This window comes from Podarcis muralis, chromosome 16, assembly GCF_964188315.1.
Source record: "Podarcis muralis chromosome 16, rPodMur119.hap1.1, whole genome shotgun sequence".
NCBI lineage: Eukaryota > Metazoa > Chordata > Lepidosauria > Squamata > Lacertidae > Podarcis > Podarcis muralis.
The window spans coordinates 36,088,139-36,110,486 of NC_135670.1; the positions used below are offsets into that span (position 1 = coordinate 36,088,139).

The 22,348-nt window shown below is 47.1% G+C and overlaps 1 protein-coding gene across 2 annotated transcripts in view; it reads right to left on the reverse strand.

The window, feature by feature from the left end:
* Positions 1-1,193: 1,193 nt before the first annotated feature.
* The window catches only part of LOC114586989 (transmembrane protein 132C), a 262,927-nt gene continuing 241,772 nt past the window's right edge, over positions 1,194-22,348 (reverse strand). For both annotated transcript variants that reach the window (XM_028710869.2, XM_028710870.2), the window contains exons 6-9: positions 19,879-20,084; positions 18,346-18,619; positions 15,520-15,711; positions 1,194-6,844 (exon numbers count right to left, since the gene is read on the reverse strand). In XM_028710869.2, the coding sequence (XP_028566702.2) occupies positions 5,645-6,844; positions 15,520-15,711; positions 18,346-18,619; positions 19,879-20,084 (1,872 nt within the window). In that variant the 3' untranslated portion in view covers positions 1,194-5,644. The remainder of the gene's footprint in view (positions 6,845-15,519; positions 15,712-18,345; positions 18,620-19,878; positions 20,085-22,348) is intronic.

A 22,348-nucleotide genomic window follows, 5' to 3' on the forward strand; every position in this document is an offset into this window, starting at 1 on the left:
TGGGGGCTGGCTGATGGCAGACTGAAGAAGAAGAAGAAGAGTTTGGATTTGATATCCTGCTTTATCACTACCCTAAGGAGTCTCAAAGCAGCTAACCTTCTCCTTTCCCTTCCTCCCGCACAATAGACACTCTGTGAGGTGAGTGGGGCTGAGAGACTTCAAAGAAGTGTGATTGGCCCAAGGACACCAAGCAGCTGCATGTGGAGGAGCGGGGAAGCGAACCCAGTTCACCAGATTACGAGTCTATCGCTCTTAACCACTACACCACACTGGCTCAGGCTGAAGTTGGTGGGGCAGTGTCCCACTTGCCCAAATGGAGCAGATTCCATTGGCCATTGTTCTAAATAATCATTGTTCTAAATAATCATTCTCAGAAATGGTATACCCTACACCATATGAATACACCACTTTCCCATGGTATCAAGCTGTTGACCTCAAGCTGAACATGACATCTCCAAGAACCAATGAAGCCTATTGAGAGTGCAGGATTACTGCATCCCAAGTAGACCTACTAGAACTACTAACTAGATCACAAACTGGATCACTAATTGGGGAGCAGATGGTAGCTCAGTGGTAGAACATCTGATTTGCAAGCAGAAGGTCCGAGGTTCACTCTCTAGACAGGGCTAGGAAGGCTCCTTGCCTGAAACCCTGAGGGCTGCTGCCAGCCAGTGTAGACAGTTCTGAACTAGATGGACCAATGGTCTAACTCAGTAGAAGGCAGCTTCCTATGTTCCTAATGGTCTGTGGACATATTGGGCACCTTTTGACCCTGCCACTGGCTGCAAATTTCTGAATTTTTATTTTATTTTAATGCTGCCAGAGGTATGTGCAAACACAAAACACCATTGCTAGCTGATTAAGGGCAGGAAAAACAAGAAGTACTTTTTAAAGCAAATGCTTTTTCATACCCATAGGAGCCTCCTGTTGTTGTTGGACCAACTTCCACCCGCCCTAAGCTTTGGCCCTTTGAGTTGGGTCTTATGACAGCTGGAGTTCAATGACATCTGGACAACCACAGCTTTCCCCAGCCATGGCCAGGTTGCAGGCATACACATTTCCATATAAAACAAGACACTTATTTGCAACACACAAACACCCCTTTCCCACTTCATTGAAGCATCCTTGTATCCGTCTCTGCAAAAGATTTTGATTTGATTTCCACGCTTTCACCAACAAACCTACTGATCAAGCCATGTAAAGCCTTTTAATTACAATTTGTATAACACATATAAATAAATATTACATTCTTTGAGTCTACAATGCATACTAGGCAAATTTTGTTTTTAAAAAAGTCGATCTATGTTATAGGGTGGTGGGCTTCATCACACCCAGACAGTCAAGACAAACAAAAGGGGGGGTAGGGAATCTGGACCCAAATAAAACTTAACGAGTCGTTCAAATAATAATTGGAATTGATGAAGGCAAGCGGAGTGTGTTCCTATTTAGCAGGCAACACAGGGTGCAGCTTTCTAAAGATGCAGAAGAGAGTGACAAGACCTTTAAATCTCAAGATTTTGCTGCGAATCAGGAGGAAGAAGCGAACCTGGAATGTCAGGAACTGTGCTCTTTCGTCCCCTTGCCATTCGGACCTGCAATTAGAATGTTTTCCTGGGCTATGATAGTCCTCCCTGCCACCAGGGGAGCGCCACTCAGTCAGGCAGCACCTTGGTTTATTCTGACCTTCTGTTTTTTAACACCCCCCCCCCCAGTTTAGTCCAAGGTTTTGATTGGGCGACAGGCAGCTTTGATTGGTGCTCCTTGGCTTCTAAACCTGGCTGTTTCTGCTCACTTTCCTGCCTGCTTGCCAGGTCCCTCTCAGGCTCCAGTCCTGGGCACGTGGGACTCCCTGCTTCTCACCTTGCTGAGCTTCATCTGCAGCAGCCAGCAGTTCTTTTCCTGGTGTCAACTTTCCCCTTGTGCGGGTCCGGCCCAACCATGAGGCAAGGTGACGCAACTGCCTCAGGCAGCAGCATCCCCCGGGGCAGCAGATCCTAATGTAGATCTTAGTTCCCCACTTGTTTCCTGATGTAGATCTTCACTCACCCCTTCTTCCCTGGAAGGGAAGGAGGTACCATCTTGTGGTTTGCCTCAGGTGTGAAAATGTCTTGAGCCAGCCCTGCTGTTGTGGCCTAACCTTCTCTGGGTGATGCAATATCATGGCATAAAGTTGCACACATGAGGTCACCAGGGTTGGGCTTGGGCTTATGGTAGCTGCTGGGAATAGGGGGAGGACTATAGTCCAGCGGTAGAGCATCTGCACTGCATGCAGAAGATACCAGGTTCAATCCCTGGCATCTCCAGGGAGGGCTGAGTGGGACCCTGCCTGAAATCCTGGTAAGTTTAGACATTATGGTTGCAGATACTCATATTTTCTGTCCTGACATTCTGAAAGGAGCAGTGAAATGCCTCCTCTTCCACTTCTGTAGCATGTGGGGCAGAAGGGGAAAGACGAGCCTTACAAAATCTTCTTGCAGGTGTCTTTTGTTTTACTAATCATGGAGGGGTAAGGACCATGCATTGAAAGCCACCATCTTGTGCACCAGGAATTCTGCTGTCCCCAATGTCTGAGATTTCCCCAGGTGCTGCTCACATACTTCCTCACCCTTGAGGACTGGAAATTTGCTTCCATGCTTCTGAGGCAAAATAGTCATCTTCATGCTTGGAAGTCATGTGCTGGAGATGACAACATTTTTTTTTTCCTTTTAGGATATAACTTTGGTTGTGAAAATGAAACTAGAAAGTTCATTTCTCCCTCACTCAGCTGCAAAAGAGTTGCCTCCTGGACATAGTTCAGGAATGGTCAATGCCTACCTTTGTCAGGACTTCCTTATTGTTCTAGTCTGAAGGCTGAAACAATACATCTGTTTTGAGATCCTAAGAATCTTTAAGTCAGTTTTCAATGTTCTGTCACACTGTGGGGTGACCAAGAAAGAAAAGTGGGGCTAAGTAGATGAGTGGGTGGAGCAGCACCACAAGGAAAAGGTCCAGCCCCACTTAAGTGATGCACCTTTCTCCTTGCTCCCATATTTATGAATGACTGCCACTCAGTCCTATGGGGGTACAGTAGTGGGGTGCGGGAGGGAGCCTTTGGTTCTGATGTTGCGGAACTTCAATCCTCCTCATCCCATACCATTGGCTATGCTTGATAGGGCTGATGGGAGTTGTAGTTCCGAAACATCTTGAGGACCAAAGTTTATGCACAGCATGGATACAATAGAGCACTGCTCTTGGGGTGTGGGATGCCAACATTGTAGTGTTGCAACTCCCCTGCCCACCCAAGTAGAAGTTAGCCAAGTTGCCACTAATTGGAACACCATCAATATATTTCCTCACCCTTCTAAAGACTGATCTGACATTACAAGGGAAGGGCCATATCATTTTAATGATTCCTTCTACAAACCAGGATTTGAGTGTGGGACCATTGCCGCCTCTTCCAAAACACATGGCACCTGGGATGCCCAAATTCTCCTTTAGCCTACATTTATCAGGTCTTTGGGCTTCCATTCAGCTTGTGGAAACTGTGGGGTTTGCCCAGGTTTGGAGCAGGACTGGCCCCACCTCTTGGCTTGGCTTAAAACACCAGCCTCCATGATGAGATGTGGGAGAAGAGTTGTAGAACAGGGAAGGGGGAACCTGTGGCCTCCCAGATGGTGCTAGACTGCATCTCCCATGGTCCTTGACCTTTGGACATCCTGGCTGGGGCTGGGAATTGGAATACAAGGATGTCTAGAGGGCCACAGGTTCCCCAAACCCAATGAAGGGGTGCATACAGATTAGGGCTGGAGAAAAGACTGGAGCTCTCTATCCTCGCCTCCCGCATGATAGTCTTGATGGGTTTTTATGGATAGCATGTTTAATTTCCTGTTCTCTTGGGATGAAACCACAAAGGGAACATCACAATGGAAGCACCCACCGCATAGAGGATCCTATGCAGCATTTTGTCGGTGTCATTTGTCTACTGATGATAAGGCTTTATGCCAAGGGTAGCCCAAGTGATGCTTGGCATATGTTGGACTCCAGGGCCCATCAGCCAGATGGCCACATGTTGCACCATCCCTGGTTTAGTCTGTAATGGAGTTGGGATCGTCCAGCAGCTCATACTTCACAGGTACATCATACATGCAGTCAGGAACGATGAGGTCATTCATTATTCAGGTTGAGAGGTGCATGTGCTTCTGGAGAGGATGACAGTGGTTAACTCTGCCATTGCAAAATGTTCAAGAGCTTTTGACACAAAAAAATGGACATGAAATAGGCACCCAGCATCCTTGCCAGTGGTGGCTCTGGGACTGGCAGGGCAGACACCAGGGAAGCCACAATGGATGGCGCCTGAGCCAATGGCAGGTGGCACCAACTAATTCCATGTTTGTCCCATCCTCCTCCCTACTAAGCTCCATAACTGCAAAATAGAGACTTAGGAGGAAGAAGCTGACAGCCAGGGCCAGTCCCTGGCTGTGAGAAGGCAGGCAGGGGGCCTCGGAGGAATCAAGAATGAGGTTGGTGGGGCAGTGCCCCATTCACCCTTGTGCCCCATCCTCCACCGGTTCCAGCTTCTTCTCAATAGAAGGTGAAATTGTGTGTATGGGGGGGAACCCCAGTCCAAAGTGGGAAGGGCTAATAGTTGACAGGTGGGTGGTGAGGGCTGAAAAGGCTGCTTCAAGGGCCAGATCCAGCCATCAGCTGGCCCTTAATGAAATTCATGCATTCCAAAGGCATGCCACACTGAAATGAAGTGCTTGTGTTGATCATCTTCAAGTGTTGAGAGTATATGTAAACTAATGTTGGGATATTATTTTTGTTCCATAGAAAAACTTCTTGGTTAATTATTGCCCCCCACCCGCTGCATCCCTCCAAAATGAAAAGTAAGGTATGAAAGGCAGAAGAGTGGGGAACAAAGGGGAGGGGGACCCTACGTACAGCATGTGACACAATCTTTTTTTAAAAAAATTGAACTGTAAAGAAAAATAATATTGTCTCTCCTCTGCCTGGCATCACATCCTGTCTCCAGCTGCAGCGACTGTATGACTATTACCTTCAGACAGTCTCTTCATGAGTCTCAGTATCATATTTTTGATGCTTTATTAGAAATATAAAGAAGTTTTCTTTCTTTTTTATTATCTTTTTTCCTTTTTTTGTAAAAAAAAGAATACTTTTGGTACCTTGTGTTTAATTGTCTTTGACAGCCTAATCATCCATATCATAACCTCACCTTGTCCCAGTACATCATACTAGTCAGTTCAATTCCTTTGGGCTTCTTGTCCCAAGTTCTGCCAAGCTGGTACCCTCAATATGTTTTGGACTATCAAATCCCATCAGCACAGCTGTACAGGCTGGGGCTGAGGGGAATTGGTAGTCCAAAAATGTCTGGAGGGGACCAGCTTGGTGGAGGTTAGCTTATCCAAATGGTTGGACATTCCATCTGGGGAGGGGGACTAAGAACAAGCCATCATGAACATCTTTAGCAAATACCTCTCCCTGACTATATATATATATATATAATCTGTTGTGAGTAAGTCTGTTCAGTTCCCCCCACAGTTCACACACGCACAAACAGATCCATCTTATTCCGCAAGTCCCTCTCAACTCAACTGAAGGCATCAAGGTGTGGTTGCTAAACCATAAAAAAACCCATCAACTGAAGCTATGCTTTGTCTTTGAGCTTCTCCATGTAGTTTCTTATCTCTTTCGACTCCCCCAGGTCCATGTCATGGCAAACCCATTTAATGTCATCTTCATTGCAGTTGAGGATGGAGTTGATGGTGGGGCAACCATCGTCTGGAGGGATGGTGGTAAATGTCGTGAACTTCACCCGCTTCCGCTTGGAGGTGGGTGAATGCAAAGGGGGATCGACCTTCGGCCCTTCCCCCTGCTTGCCCCCTGAGTCAGCCGACCGATGGATTTGGCTCTGGATACTTTTCGGTGTGCTGCCATTGAGGAGCTGGTTGCTCTCCTCAAAGCCTATCCCTCGGTCTATGTTAGTTGTGCGTTCGTTCTGCTGGGGGGAGACGTCCACTCGGTTCTCTAGGAGCTCACTTTCATTCCCAAGCCACACCCAGTCATGGGAGTGGCTCATGGAAGTTTGCCCTTCCATCGGAACTTGCTTGTGCCGGTATTTTAACGTGAAGGTGGCACAATTTATCAGGAAGACAAGGATGGCGAGGCAGAAGACTCCCAGCAGAGCATACATCCCAATCTCCAAGTCACTGAGACCCCTGGGTGCCTGCACAAGGTCACTGTCCTCTGTGCCACCATTGCTTTTGGGAAGGTCAATTTGTGCTGGGAAGTTGGTGAAGTCGATTGGGATGTTTTGGAGCTGTCCGTCATCCGACAGCTTTTCTCCATCCAGGCTGTTCTTAAAGACTTTGCTTTTGATCGTAGACTTTGCAGTGGTGCCAGCTTTCCTGACGGAAACTTCCTCTCGTTCGGCAGAAGGGCTTCCATAGTACCGCCCGTCTTGCCCATACCGCTCTTGGTCCAACACCTTCTGCCTTCGGTCGCTCGCATGGTTCTCGATCTCATCGGCATCGTAATCGCCGGCCCCATGGGAGTTGGCATCATTCTGACCAAACTTGACCTTGATGCTACCGTTGCCTACGGCGAGAACACTCTTCCTCTTGGACTTCTGGCAGGTTTCAGAGATCATCATGTCCACTTTGACCAATGTGCCTTGTCCTTCGCCTTCTGCTGCAACCACTGGCCATTTCATAGCAGAGCTCTGGTGGGCTGAAATGACCGATTCATCGAGAGAGGAAGCCGAGAGGGAAAAGTCTTTGGGGTCGTAAATGTCCAGTGGGGTCACTGAGCCATCGCTGAACTGGATCCAAGAGCTGACCACTGCTTCCTAAAAGATAAAGGAAATGGTTAACTACAAGGTCTGAAACGGGCCCTTCATCTCACAGCTGCATGGAGAGATAGGTATAGGTTTTCCTGCTTCCTAGCACTAAAATGAAGGATCATCAACTCAAACGAAATTGCAAATAGCTAAAACATGGAATGGGTTACTCAAGATGTAGTGATGTCCAACAACTAGACAAAATCATGGCAGATATAGATATCAATGGTTACCAGTCATGATCACTGTATACTGCCTTTAGGATTAGTCACAATAAAATGTTTCTAAGTATCAGTTGCTATGAAATATGAATGGGAGAGCGATATTGCAGCCATGTTCTCGTGTTCCCATGGGCCACTGTGATAACAAAATGTGGACTAGATAGACCTTTGGTCTGATCCAGCACGGCTTTTCTTATGTACCATTCTACCTTCACAGTTCTGAGATGAAGTATTTGTGTGCATGTATGTGCATAGGTGTGAATGGGGAGGGGGGGGGGGAAAGATAATTCTATTTTCATTTTTCCTCTTCTTGGAAACAGGAGCAAAAGGACCATCTAAATGATCATTTAGCCAAACTGTGATTGATACATTTTTTAATGGTGGCACCCCAATTATGGAACCATCTCCTCACCGATGTCATTTTGCTGCCCTGCAAAACCTTTCCAGGTCTATTTCCCCATGATTTTTTAATCCAGAGTAACTCATTTGATCTTTGTCAGTGTTTTTATGCAGCTTTTTATTACTTAACTTTTATTTCTGCTGACGATTATGCCCTGCTCTCTATAGATCTTGTTGCTTGGATATATGTTCCTTTTAAATTGTTTCTTCTCAACTGCTTTTATTGCAGGTTCCTTTTAAATTGTTTTTATTGTATTTCCTGAGATATATATGTTTTTATTAGCCACCCGGCAAAAGTGTTGGAAGGCAGGGGTAGAAATCCCCACATTGAATAAATAAAATATCCATTTTCATCAAAGCTGGAAAGAGGGAGGAAGCAAAATATTAATTAACAAAGCAACCCCTCATTTTATTTTTTTTAGGAGGGGAATCCTATAGCAGAGCTACTGCCACTTCTTCTAAATCACTGTAAACACAGCAGGTGTGTTTTTTCTCTTTTTTTCATGGGAACACAGGGAACGGCTTTGCAGTGAATCAGACCCTTGGAGCATCTAACTCAGTCCTTTCTATACTGACTGGAAACTGCTTGCTAGGATTTGGCAAGGGATTTTCTCAGCCCAAGGATTGAGCCCAGGACCTCCTGCATTCAAAGAAGATGCTTTTACCAGTGATCTACATTCCTTCCCCAAATCAATATCCAAGTTAAAACCTGATACAGGGACACAGGAAGCTGTCTTAGTGGAGGCTGTCAGTGTTTGAAAAAGAAAAGGTTCTGACCTCCTTTTTACTCCTTTGCCTAGTCCCCAGACCTTAGTTGGCACAAAAGAGTCTTTGAGAAAGAGTATTCTTGCAGAGTAGGGCTGCTTTTATTCTTAAAAAGTCTTCTTCTCCAATCATGACTGACAGCTTTTACACACACCAAACGCAACCAGCTTTCTACCATCCAACCAACCCACACCAAACACTAACATTGGCCACTCTATAGATACAGGTACAATTTGGTGAAAGGTTGCACGAGTCATTGTAGGCCGCGGACTCGTGCTGACTTAGGTCTTTTAGCATTAAAGAAACAGCGGCCAATTTTTAGGCGTGACAGAGGCTGGTTCATTGGGGCGATCAATCTCAGTCTCCGTCAGCCAACTTGCATGCAGGGAGGAGGGAGGCGGGGACAAAACTAGAATTAGTTGACCCAAGTGCAACAACACTGTCTCTATTTGTGACCCCCAACACCTGGCATTCAAAGGCATATGGCGTCCCATTGTACTGTCCAATCATAATGCCAGCATATGTTACCAGGTTGTTTGCAAGCAGTTAAGATTTGTTCCACCCCAGCTCAGAACAAAGCGCATTGCTACCCTTCCAGTTAAATTTCAAGCTTTTTGCTGGCAACAGCGAAGGGCGTTTAGTTCCCTGGGAAACTGGGACTCAGCTAATATTCCATTTTGAAGCCAGTCCACAGCATGCTTCGCAGAGACCAGGTGAGGGGGAAACGTACCATGCCACTGCAGAGAAAGGGCAAAGGGCCCAATGTTTTTAGCATGCTCAACATGTTAAGTTGGAAAGGACCCCAATGGTCATTTAGTCCAATCTCCTGCAATGCAGGAATCACTAATAAGGGTCTGGAAACCAAGCTTTATGAGGAATGGTAGAGAGAGTGGGTATGTTTAGCCTGGAGAAGAGGAGACTGAGTGGTGACAGCCATCTTCAAATACCTCATTGGAGGTTTTTAAACAGGGGCGGGAGGTCTTCTGCATTGCCAGGGGTTGCACTCAATGTCTTCAAGGGTCCCTTGAAACTCCACAATTCTATGATCCTTCTGTTGAAGGCTAATTGTGGTGTGGGGGTGTTTTTAGTGTGCTTGGGGGTGCAGCTGAAGAGAGAAGGACTATACTTCCTGGCTGTGTCATCCCCCCACCATAACTGTCCCTCCTCCATTTGACATCCAGTTGCAACACTATGGGCATTTTTGGCAGGGAGGTCACAGCTGGGGAAGGAAAAGTGAAGATCACAAAAAGCTACTGGCTACAGTAGAAGGCTCCTCCCCAGCACGATTACAGCAGGAAGGAATGGGGCCTTTTTGGCACTAGGGGGTGCCTCTGTGGGCACTTGGGTGCTGTGTTGGTGACTCATGGTCTAAGGCAGCCTTTGCCAATTTGGGGCCCCCGAGAGTACCACTCCCATGATCCTCAGCCAGTGCTGTGCTGGCTGGGGCTGAAGGGAATGGTAGAATCCATGAAAAAAAGAAATGATGTAGCACTGTGTCCTTCAAAGAACTGTTTCTGCAAAGCTGGCCACGCTGGCGTGCTGCATCAATAAATCGCCCCCACCCTGATTCTTCGACAGGCACCTCCAATTACCATCAAGGAATGAAGATGGATGAAAACCATCTCATCTGCAGAGCTTCAATCTTTCATGATGTGATGGATCTCCCCCTAGCCCATTAATTACAAGTCATAAACATGGAGAGATTATGGTAGCCCTGGTTACATTCGCCTCCTCTTTTCTTTCTTTCTTTCTTTCTTTCTTTCTTTCTTTCTTTCTTTCTTTCTTTCTTTCTCAGTTCTGCAATTCTCTCTGCAAACAAGCAACATTTTCACAGGATTGCTGCCAATGGTCCTTTAAAAAAATATTGGGATGATTTATTTGATGGCAGCAATGATGGGAAGAGTGTGAGATCACTTTGAATGGCAGCACAGCACAGCTGAAGGGAAGAAAAAACTGGGGCCACTCCAGCAGTTGTGGGTCCATCGCAGGACCTCAGATGTTGAACAAAATATAGAGGAGAGCATGTGCAGGAGAAGGTAATCTGTAAGGTGCCCAAATCCCAGTCAATGCTACTCACAAAGTAAGCTGAAGCGATTTACATTAAAACAAATGAAGAACATCTAATGAAAATCTAAAAACACAGCAATGCTGATAAAAAGTAGGACTTACAGACCCCACCCCATAGAAAGGTGCTACAATGGTACCCTTCAAATTAAGGACCAAAAGGCCAAGTAAAGATAAATGTCTTTGCCTCAAAATAAATATGGTGTCAGGTGGCACTCCATGGGGAGAACATTCCACAAGTGAAGTGCCACTACGAAAAGGCCCAATTTTGTGTTGCCGCTCTCCAAATCTTCCATGGGGGGGCACTTAAAGAAGGGCCTCATATGATGATTACATTGTCTGGGTTGGGTCATGTGGGAAGAGGCAGTTCTTGAAGGACTGGGTTCTTGAGACTTATTTATTTATTTATTCTATTAGATTTATATACTGCCTGTCACTGACTGAAAGTCAGGGCCAGCCAGCTGAACAGCAGTGACTCCAAGACCCACTGAAATTTGCTACATTCCAGAGCTTCCAACTGGGAAGTATGGAGTATAGCGGATACAAACGGGGCTTGAAGCTTCCTGTGCAATGGAACTTGAGTTCAGGCTATGCTGTGAAGGAAAAAACGTGTTACCTGATGTCATGATGTCAGGTGATTGGCAGGGGGTGGCTCTGCCTGTCTGTCAAAGTGGCCTTGCTGGGGGTGGGGGAGCTAAGGATTTGCCCTGCTGGACTGAAAGGTTCCCACATCACCACATGTGAAAAAGAAGATGATTTGGTTCAAAAATGGACAGCTGTGAAGGAAGTATCCAGTTTTTCACCCCTTCAGTATTGGGCTGTGCTGTCATTCACGATGAGGAAACGTCTCATATCTGAGCAGGCTTCTGTCATTGCTTGAGTCAAATCAATCATATTGTGTTCTGATGAACACAGGCAGAGCCCATGGAAAAAACACCATTTGTCTTCTCATTGACATTTGTAAGCCGCTCTGGGAGCCATTTTTTTGCTGAACAGTGGGATAAAAATGTTTTAATTCAGATCTTTAATTCAATCAAATTGCTTATAATGTGAAATGCTCCTGGAGAAAGAAAATGGGGAAGAAGAGAAAGGGAGATGTAGCCACCATGTAACTCAGGCATAGGCAAACTTGGCCCTCCAGATGTTTTGGGATTACAACTCCCACCATCCCTAGCTAACAGGACCAGTGGTCAGGGATGATGGTAACTGTAGTCCCAAAACATTTGGAGGGCCGAGTTTGCCTATGGCTGATGTAACTGCTGCTTGAGTCACTTGCTGATGACTGTGTTGACTAAGGGTCTAAGTCAGAGATGGGGAATGCAGGACTCCAATTCCCATCAGCCTCAGCCAGCATGGCCAGTGATAAGGAAAGTGGTAGTCCAACAACATCTGGAGGGTCGCATGATTCTCATTCCTGAGGTAAGCTGTGTACGCCAAATGTAAGTAAGAAGACCTTAACACAATCAGAGGACTGTTACTTTCCTTGTAACTCTCCCCGCCTTCTTTAAACATCAGAGAGTTTCTCAGTGTGCAAATAGAAAGATGACACACAGTGCTGGGCCATGGGAACAATCTTTGGTGAACCAATAGCTGTGGGACTAGCTAGTAAAAGGTAAAGGTAAAGGGACCCCTGACCATTAGGTCCAGTCGTGGCCAACTCTGGGGTTGCGGCGCTCATCTCGCTTTATTGGCCGAGGGAGCCGGTGTACAGCTTCCGGGTCATGTGGCCAGCATGACTAAGCCGCTTCTGGTGAAACCAGAGCAGCGCACGGAAACACCGTTTACCTTCCCGTTGGAGCGGTACCTATTTATCTACTTGCACTTTGACGTGCTTTCAAACTGCTAGGTTGGCAGGAGCTGGGACCGAGCAACGGGAGCTCACCCCGTTGCGGGGATCTGAACCACCGACCTTCTGATCGGCAAGTCCTAGGCTCTGTGGTTTAACCCACAGCGCCACCCGCATCCCAGCTGAACAATACACCTGCTTTAATTCATATACTGTTGGCAACCAACCTGGGACTAGCTAGTAGTCAAGATCAAAGAGGATAGAGGAGCAAGGCAGGAATCAGGACCAAAGAGTGAGCTGGAACTAGAGGACAAGCCAGGAGGCAGGGTCAAGGAGCAAGCCAGAGAGTCAGGACTGAAGAATTAGCAAGAATACATGTGCGCATCAGAACTCAGGGAGACCTTGTTCTTCACCAAGGCTCTGCTGGCACAGAAAACCCTCTTCTGCTCCTTCCTGTTCAGGAGGATCCAATCTTCAGCTTGTGTGGATGGAGTCAGTCCAGGGCCTGATGGTACTTCATTGAGAAGGTGCCACCTGCAGTTCAGTGGCTCACCACATGGGGCAGCTGCAAACAGAACCAGCAGCTCCTGACATTTTCCATTTCCCTTTCCTGCCCCCACCCCAAGGAAAAAGAAATGTGAGAGCCTTGCTGGGTCTGGCCAAAGGTTCTTCTAGTCCAGCATCCCATTTATTTATTTAGTCAATCAGCTGCTTCCCAGAAGCCCAAAAGCAGGGCTCAAATACAACAACTATTCTTTTCTGTTGGCACCCATCACCTGGTAGTCAGAAACATAGAGGATTGGAACATGGTGATTCCAGATAGCGATCATGGATAAGAGCCATGGTTCTATGCCAGAGGTCATTTCTACCTTTGAATAGACAAGAAAACACAAACCAGGGAGGGATTGGGGAGGAAGTTGGGAGCCATGAAGTCTCCTCCAGCCTCAATGGAGCATGAAGAATAGGCAGGAGTTATTTCACTCGGGGACATTCCTGCACTATCCTCCATTAGCAGCCCAAGATAAAGGAGCCAAGCCTAAGTGCCCATTAAAATTTCCCCATTCTACTCTCTTTTCTTTCTCCTGAGCTGGTTTTTATAGCTTGTTGGGCAGGGAGACAAAGGAGAGCACAGAAGTGCATCCTGTGCATTGGGGAGTCTCAACTTCTTGGGCTGGACTGATGCACTCATTTTCAATCTGCAGGGATTTATCCATTTCTGTTTATGGTGGGGAGCATCCTAAAGCAGCAGCTTCCCCACCTTCTGCTCAGATTGGCACAGCCCATTCTACTATCTCACTCTGCAGCATCTTTATAGACCCCGTTCAAGTGACTGTTTCTAGACATGGGAGGGGAATGAGTGTCCCCTTGCAGATTCCTTCTGTGTCTGCCTCACCTACTTATTTGATTTGCCTCCAGATTGAGGCTTCTATACATTCCTCATCTCCATAGAAGCCACGACCTGAACCTTTCTGCTCGGAAGCTTTGCCCTGGCTCAGTTGGAGTATCAGAGACCTGCGAATTAAGTAGGATCAACACACTGGTGCCTTGATGAGCTCCAATGCTAACCTGCTTCTGTCAGCCAAATCTGAGAATAATAGGCTACCAGTGGTGAACGGCTTTGCCCTTCCAAATGGAAGAAAGGAACATGTTTCACCTGCTCCTCTCCTCTCCCTATTTTCAATGGAAGCGAAGTCAATTGGGGGTGGGGCTTGAAATACAAGCTGCAGTTAAAAGAGCATCTCCCCAAAATGTCTTATACCTTCCCCCACATCACTGTTGCCTGCCATGCATCCCTCTCCCTTCCAGAGCTGCCAACTTGAATAAAATATTTATTTTTGGGGGGAGCAGGTAAGCCTAACCCTGCATAATCAATGACATGACACAGTGCACACACAGCATTTGAATGGCAATGCCCATCAACTGCAGAGGGGGCAGCAGCACCCTCAAATATTTTATTAGGGGAGGTGAAGACCCTTTGGCTCCCATGCCTCCTTCTTTTCCCTGGTAGTGGGACAAAGATGGCAGCCCCTTTTCCTCTTCATTGGGATACCATTGGTCTCAGGAGTTTAGTTAGGGCTCTTGAGAAAATTTAATTCAACTTGGCTCCAAAGCCCAGTAGAGTTTATTGAATTTGGGAGCCCTAGAGAATGTCACTTCCCAGAGCTCTTTCAGCCAGGAACTCTACTACCACCACCACCACCCAACCATATACGATATACGATATCTTTATTGTCATTGTCCCTTGCGGAACAATGAAATTGAAAACTACATAAAACTACATAAAAACTATATAAAACTACCACAAAACTACATAAAACTTCATAAAAACTACATAAAACTACATAAAAACTACATAAAACATTCAAAAAACTCTAAAACCCCATTTTAAAATACACTGTACTACAGAGACCCCTTATGCTGCGTTTAGAACCAGAATTGCATTAGTGTAGACAGGTAAGTTTGGAGAAAAAATGGGAAGATAGCAGGATAAGGGTTCATGGGATAGGGGTTGGTTGGAGGGAAATTGAGAAGCTCAGAATCAAATCCTGGGATCTTCAATATGCAAATCATGTGCTTTACAACTGAGCTGTGGACCTCTGTTTCATTCTGAGAGCACTAAGGGATTGTTTTTTTAAGCACCTGCAAGGAAATACTGAAGCAAGCAAGCGGGCATATTTAGGCAAGCCAAAGAGAATAGCATCACTTAAATGCTACTTTAAAAAATCTTTTTAAAAACCCTGACAACCACAGATAGCAGTTGAGCTCTCCCCATCGTCAGATGTGCAGGACTCTCAGAGCAAGGAGGAACCAGTGGCTTATGAAACAGGGGTCTATAGCTCAGCTGTAAATCACATGATTTGCATGTTAAAGATCCCAGGATTTGATTATGAACATCTCAATTCAAAAAGGTCTCAGGATACCATCCTAAGGAAATAAATCTTATGCAGCCTTTGGAGACCCAATATCTATGAGAAGAGATTGATCCATGGTCAAACTTGGTATATGACAGATTTGTGTGTTCAGCTTGCATACGTTAAGCAGATTTCTCCAATTTTTGCTGTTCTGCATTATGTATGACGCAGTCATGTCCTCCAGTGTGATTCCCTCTCAAGCCTGGAGGAAGACATAACAGGAAGAGGCACCACTCAGGGAACCTATGCACCGCACTCGAGAATTTTCTGAAGCAGAATATGTGTCTTTGCTGGAGTCTTTGCATTTGTAGTCTTTGTCTGCTCCACACATGATCTAGAGCAATATGGACTGGGCATTTGTTTAAAGAGAACCAAACAAAACATGAAAGCTAAAAATCTCAGGAAACAGATTACTGTGTCTCTCCAGAACCGCCACCCCTGCTACAATGGCGGGATCACAGTATACACACAGCTCAGTGCATTGCTCAAGAGAACTGCCCGAATAGATAGAACAAAACAGGATTCCACATACTCTACCTGTTTGGGTGTGTGGAGCAACTCCTGGGCCACAGTGACAGCCACAACAGCTCGGTTACTCACTGCACTGGGCTGAAGGAAGAGTGACAATCCAGCTACCAGCTGGACCCCCATATCCGTGATGGTCACCTTCTCATCCAGCACCGTCACAGTTTTCTCTGCCAAGATGGAATCAGACAGCGGAGACAATACCTTTGGGAGAAGCCAAAGGACAACAAGGAATCTATTTAAGATGGGGTTAAAGAGCAATAGTCACCCCTCCCCGAATTCCTTATGCCAATTTATATTTTCTCACAGGAGCATTTCAAGACTCTAAACGTCCTACAATATTGTCTATGGCAGGAGCTGGAGAACCAGAATGGTTGTTGCTAGCACAATTTTATACGTCATTGCTGCATAAGTTGGAAACAGGACTTTGGCGATGGCTAGTCTACCTACCCCTTAGTGAAACTGTGAAGAGGGCAGCCAAACACCTTGAGAGGTATGAAGGACTGCAGGTCACTGGCAGAGCCATCTGCTTTATATCCGTGGTTCCCAGTTAGCTGAGTACTGCAAACCCCATTTTTCAAAAGCCAATCCATGGATACTTTTGACAATTTTGATATCTCTGTGGTGGTTTTTGTTATGTGAATGGTGCCTCAGACCATGGGTGGGTTATGCAGGCCCCCTGGGGGCTGTGGACCACCAATTGGGAACCTCTACTTTATATGACAAAAGGGCCCATCCTCAATCCATGGCATCACCAAGCACGGCTGGGGAAAGACTCCCAGCATCACCAGGGCTGGGGAAACAATGCGAATGTAAACCAGGGATTGGCAACTTGTGGCGGTCCAGATGTTCAATTGCAATTCATGTCTACCCAGACAGCATTACTAATGGTCAGGAATGAAAGCTATACACCAGAACATCTGTAGGGTCACAGGCTCGCCACCCCCATTGTAGACCACAGTAAGTTAGACAGACTAATGGTCCAAATTAGTATAAGGCAGACTCCTATGTTCCTATCAGGCATGTTGACTTGTCACTTGTTGGTATCTTTTGCATACAGAAGACCCCAAGTTCAACCCCCAGCATTTCCTGGTAGGTCTGGAAGAGGCCCCATCTGAAATTCTGGAAAGCCACAGCCATTCAGTGCTGACGTTGACAATACTGAGTGTGATGGCCTGGGATTCGGACTCCGATGCTGAACCTAAGGGATCCCAGCCTGCACAGGATTCCCCGCCTCCAGAACCAGCTAAGCCGGGGCTGGGGCATGAGCCTGAAGGGTCCTCAGCTGTGCTGCATCCTCAGCTGCAGGCACCAGCTGAGTCTGCTCTGGCTCCTGAGGTGATGGAGGATCCATTGCCTGCAGGTGCTCCACTCTCAGCCCTGTCAGGGGAAGCTGAGGTTGCCTCTGGGTCCGGTAACCCTCTAGCCTCTCCTGAGCTGCAGAGGCTCAGGGCAGAGAGGTGGAGGGAACTAAGTTCCCGCAGGAGGTGTGCTCACCTCCAGGCCAGGAGAGGTGAGTCACCAGAGGATCGGGGCCGCCCTATGCCTCAGGGCAGATAAAAGCTGGCCAGCCCCAGTCCCAAGCTGAGAGAGCAACATTGTTGGTTGCCAGTTCCCTGTCTGAGCTCCTGACGAGCCCTGGTTCCCTGCTTGCAAGCCTGTTCCTGACTTCACCCGGCTCCCTGCCCTGCACCCAGCTTCAGCTACTACGGACTGCCTCCCCATTGCACCTTTGACCATGGACCGAACTTGGAACTCGCCTCTTGGGTAACCCACTGGACCAGCACACTGAGCTAGTTGACTCCATACAAGGTGGCTTCCTAAATTTTGGCCTAGAGTTTTCAACTAGGGGAGGGGACCTGAAAGCACATCCTGACAGTCACAGGGAAGATTGAGTTCCAGCTTGTTGGACCACTGCAAAGCAGTAAAGATGGGTCCAGTTTCCTGCTTCTGGGAGCTGTAAACATCATTTGAATGTATGGTAGATAAGACTATTCAGCTGAAGTTCTGGCTTAATGGGGTCAGGACATATGAGGGAGAGAGCCAGAAACAATATCCCATCTGGAGGGATTCCTTATACACAGATAATTCCGAAAACCAAGAAAGCTGCTGCTGCTGCTATTCATGGATCAGGCCCTGAGGAAATAATGTCTATGGCCAGAAGGGCTTCTGTAGCTACTGGAAACAGGATGGCAGGGAAACCTTGCAGGGCTGACTGTGTAAGGTCCAGGGAGCGTTTGCTTGAATCTGAGTTGTCTGGGCTCTTTGGGGAACAAACATACAACATGGCTTTTGCCCCAGTGAGAGTTACCATTTTCAGTTTACCCTTTTCCGTTCTGAGCAGTCTACTGAGGGCCACAGGACAGTGACCAGCAAGACCAGAGGCAAAAGTGAATGGGGTAATACATGTACCATTGCATGGTAGGCTGGTCTCCACACACACTCACAACCCCTCTGGGTCCCCCATCCAGACAATGAAGAGGCATTGTCAGTGTTCAATGACACATTCTAGCTAGGCAGAAACACTTGGGATGCAAAGCAGAGCCTGTGAGGTATATGGTCTGGAGAAAGGGGGCATGTGCTGGGCACAGTACAAAGGGCCAAATAGAGAGGCCTGGAGGGCCATATTTTGACCCCAATTTTGAGGTTCCCCACCCCTGCTTTTGCCCATGCTCAGAATCTGGCAAGGCATAACGCCCAGGAACCATGCTACTAATTCAAGGCATCCGAGGAAGCTTCAGCCCTGCCTTTCTTGCACAATAAAACCATGGAATGGGATGCTCTCATACCTAGGTGCAACCACAGCAGCTCAGAAGATGGCAACCATTGTTGACTGACCTGGACCATTGTCATGCCGACTTCCTGTCCCACCAAGACTTTGCCCCCCTGTAGCTGGGCCACGTGAGGCTGCTCTAGCTTCATGAAGTCCATCACCAAATCCGTGATGTCAAACTGCCAATCAGAACCTAGCAAATAGGTGAGCTGTCCCCACGGGCTGGTGTCCTCAGCTACAAACTGGGTGAGAACCCGCACCATGGCGTGCTGGTACTGGAGGGTGCAGCCTCGTCCTTTCCGCTCATCTTCGTCCTCGTCATCACTCTCCCTTGTAGGTCTGAAAGATTATTATTTCAACTTAACATTCATTCCCAACCAGCACAGATATCTAGCAGGCGTGCCTCATGTGCCCAGATGTGCCTTTTACAAAGAAAATGCACCTTGCAAGCATACGAAGCAAACTATTGCTTGGAGAAACCAAAGAAGACCAATACGTTCTATTATGGTTGCTAGATCATGGTCAATGCACTTTATCATAAGGCCCTAGTCAATGATGAGGTCCATGCCCAGACAAAAGAGTTTAGCTCAGTTGTAAAGCACATACATTGTGTGCAGAACATAGGAATTCCATCTGTCTCGCTCAAACCACCCTTTCATCACCGAGGAAATTAAGACTTTGCATTATTTCCAAAAACCAAACTTAGCAATGGCAAGGGGGCTGACCCCAAAGGTAAATGAGGAATGGAGGAAGGTGTCAGACTGAGTGAGACTGTTGGTCCATCTAGCTCATCGTTGTCCACACTGACTGACAATGGCTCTCAAGGGTTTCAGGGAGGAGGCCTTCCTACCCCTACCTGGAGATGCCGGGGACTGAACCAGGGTCTTTCTGCATGCGAAGTATGTATGTGCTCCACCACTGAGCCATGGCCCTTCCCCAGAAGGTCTCATGCTCAATCACTGGCATCTCCACTAAAAACAACCCATTCACAGGTTGTGGCAAGGACTCCTGCCCCAAACCCTGGAGAACTTCTTGCCTAGATAGACAAATAATCTCACCTGGTATAAGACAGCTTTGTATGTTCCAAACTGGGGAAGGGATATACCCCTATGCCATCCTCATGGATTCTCTGTTGCCATGCCATTGCCATAGACCATGCTCTTCCTCACCCTCTCCTGTCCTGTGGATTGGCAATGTGGGGAGGCAAAGGGATCTCTTCAATGGAAAGAGGGTGGGGGCTCAGAGCTTCTTTCCTATTTATTACATTTGAAACCATTCAGCTTTCTGAGCTTCAAATTTTGAAAGCACGACAGGAAGAGTGAACTGGGAGGGTTTGAAATATAGACGGTTAATTTCCCACATGGTGCTGGTGGGGGAGAGCTGAGTCCCTTCCAAGCTTTGTGTCTTCCACCGCTATCTCTCATGTGCCAACCTTCCTTAGCAGTTGGGAAAGTTTAGCTGTGTGAGAGAGCACCTCAGGCCTCCTCAGCTTCCCTGGTCTGTTGGGAGGTCATCTCCAGGATTCAAAAGAAGGAAAGGCAGGCTGATACATCAGCCTGGCTTTGAGGAGATCAAATGCATTTAGCAACAAAGCTCACCTCTTGTTCGAAATGATGGGAACTCTCCAGCCTTTTATTTGACTCAGCTCAGTATCTGAAACATCAATCTGAAGAGGCAGGCGTGGCACCCATACAGTAACCTGCAGAGGAGCACTCAGGTACTGGTAGGTGAAGTTCACCACTGCATTCACTTTGCCTTTCATTTCCTTGCCGTTGACATAAACATAGTCACACCTGTCGGAAACCTAAAAGAAGAGGAGGGAAAAGAGAAGTATTTAGGGGTGACACCAGTGGGTATGCCATTTGAATAAATGTAGCTGATTCCCTCCAGATGTTCTGGGATGTAAATTCTTTTTTAATACAGGTCCTTACAAAAAACCTGAGGGTGATGGGCACCATCTTAGAAGCAGTGTTCGTTTTCCCTATCATACAAGAGGAGGTGCTTCTTATGAGCACCTGAGAAGGCGTGTTCCCTGTTATACAGAAAGGAATGCCTCTTCTAAGATGGTGTCTACAGCAGAAGTGGAAAGCTGTGAAACCAGGGATGATAAAACTGTGGCCCTCCAGATCTTGTTGGACTCCAGCTTCCGTCAGAGCCAGCCAGCATGGCTAATGGTCATGGCTAATGGGAGCTGCAGTCTGATACCATTTGGAGTCAGCCAGGTTGGGGAAGTCCATGTGAACATGTGTGAACCTGTATCACAAATCCACAACACAGGGTTTGAAACCATCCCATATCATCTCTCCCCCAATCTCTTGTATCCTCCTTCCTTCCTTTTTTTTTAAAAAAAATATTTTTTGAATTTTATAACAACTAATGGTACAAATCTCATTCAGCATGTTATTTACAATTATTCCCTCCTCTGGACTTCCCTCAACTGCCCCTCTGCTGAGTTATTTGGTTTTATTTATAGTATCCTGCTTTTCCTACACAAAAATGAAATCCCTTATCATTTCTCTGAAATATCTGTTACTCAAATGAAATTGTGAAAGTTTATTCAAATCCTGCCAGTGAATCCAGTCCATTCTGTTGTTTCTGCAAATAAACTGTAAATGGTTCCCAGACTCTTTTGAAGTCCTTTTTGTGCTTCTCTCATAGTTTGTCTGTTAGCTTAGCCAATTCTGCACAGTTCATCGTCCCTGCATCCTCCTTCTTGTCCCTTTGGCTCAGCAGGAGAGGTCTCAGTCTTTGTTCCAAGTTTATTGGTTGCAATGCTGTTTGGGAACAGGGCACTTCTGGAATTCTGGTGCATGTTTGTGTGTCTGCATTCTGGAGTGAACTCATTTGATTTGAAGGCTGCGAATTCATATCATCAAGTTGTCCACTCCAAAATAGTCATGTTTCTTCTTCTGTGCCAATCCCCTATGCCCCTGTGTACAGAATGGCGCATCATCAGTATAATATGCTCAGACTAACAGGTCCGTGACAAGAGTCTGAGTTCACCACCTGCAGTTTCTGGACCAACCTGAAAGATAGCTCCACATACAGCACATTGCACACTCTAATCTCGCTCTTGCCAGAAGGTAGAGCTCTATCCATATCCAGATAGGGGGACATTTATTATCTGGTGAACTTTTTTTGTGAGTGCTCCTTATAACAGGGGTGGGGAACCTCCAGCCCTCAGGTCAAACCTGGCCCATGTGGCCTGTGAGGCTGCTTTGCTGAAACCAGGTCCATCTGCTGCACACGTATCACATGTGATGCCAGTTGTGGGGCAGCTGCAGGACTCAGGACCTCATGCATCAGCTGATGCACAGAGAGTTCAGTCCTGCTAACTGCGGTATCCTCCCACCACAGTGAGCCAGCTTTGAGGGTTGGGCAGTGTCAGGGGACTGCCATCGGAACAGGGGAGGGAGGCAGGGGGGCCATTGGGATACAGAGAGCCTCCGAAACTCCTGAGGAACAGTTCCTCTTCCAGCAGTGGGGAAAGCCACACCTCCAGTGGAGAAGAGAGGGAAGGGGCCAGCCAAGCGAGGAAAGGGCTTGAGGATGCTGCTGAGAGCCCCAGCGCCTCACCTAGCCAGGCTGGCCAGGAGGGACACACACCACTTCCATCGCCCAGCTTGCGCAGAGGGGTGAAATGCAAGGAGAGGAGGAGGAGGCTTGGGGTGCTAAAGTTCTTATGTTGGGGAAGAAGCCGGAAGGGGCCACTCCCGGATTCTGCAAGTGACTAAGACGGACATGAACTTTGTGTATCTGCACTGTAAATAGTTTGCACAATAAAACCTGTAAATGACAGGTCGGAGTTCTGCCTGGTTACTCACGAGTAACCACCACCAGCATCTGACAGGCAGCACCACCCACCTGCCAATCACCAGCTGTCAGTATGATGTCAGGTGACTGACAGATGCAAGGTCCAACCCACTCCTCAAAGTTGGCCTGCCAGGGTGGGAGGGAGAAAGACATTGGCCTCTGGGTCTGAAAGGCCTTCTGCAGTCCAAAGCAGCAATGCTTCCAAATACCAGCTATTGAAAATGGAAAGGTGTGAGAGTGCTCTTGTGCTTAGGT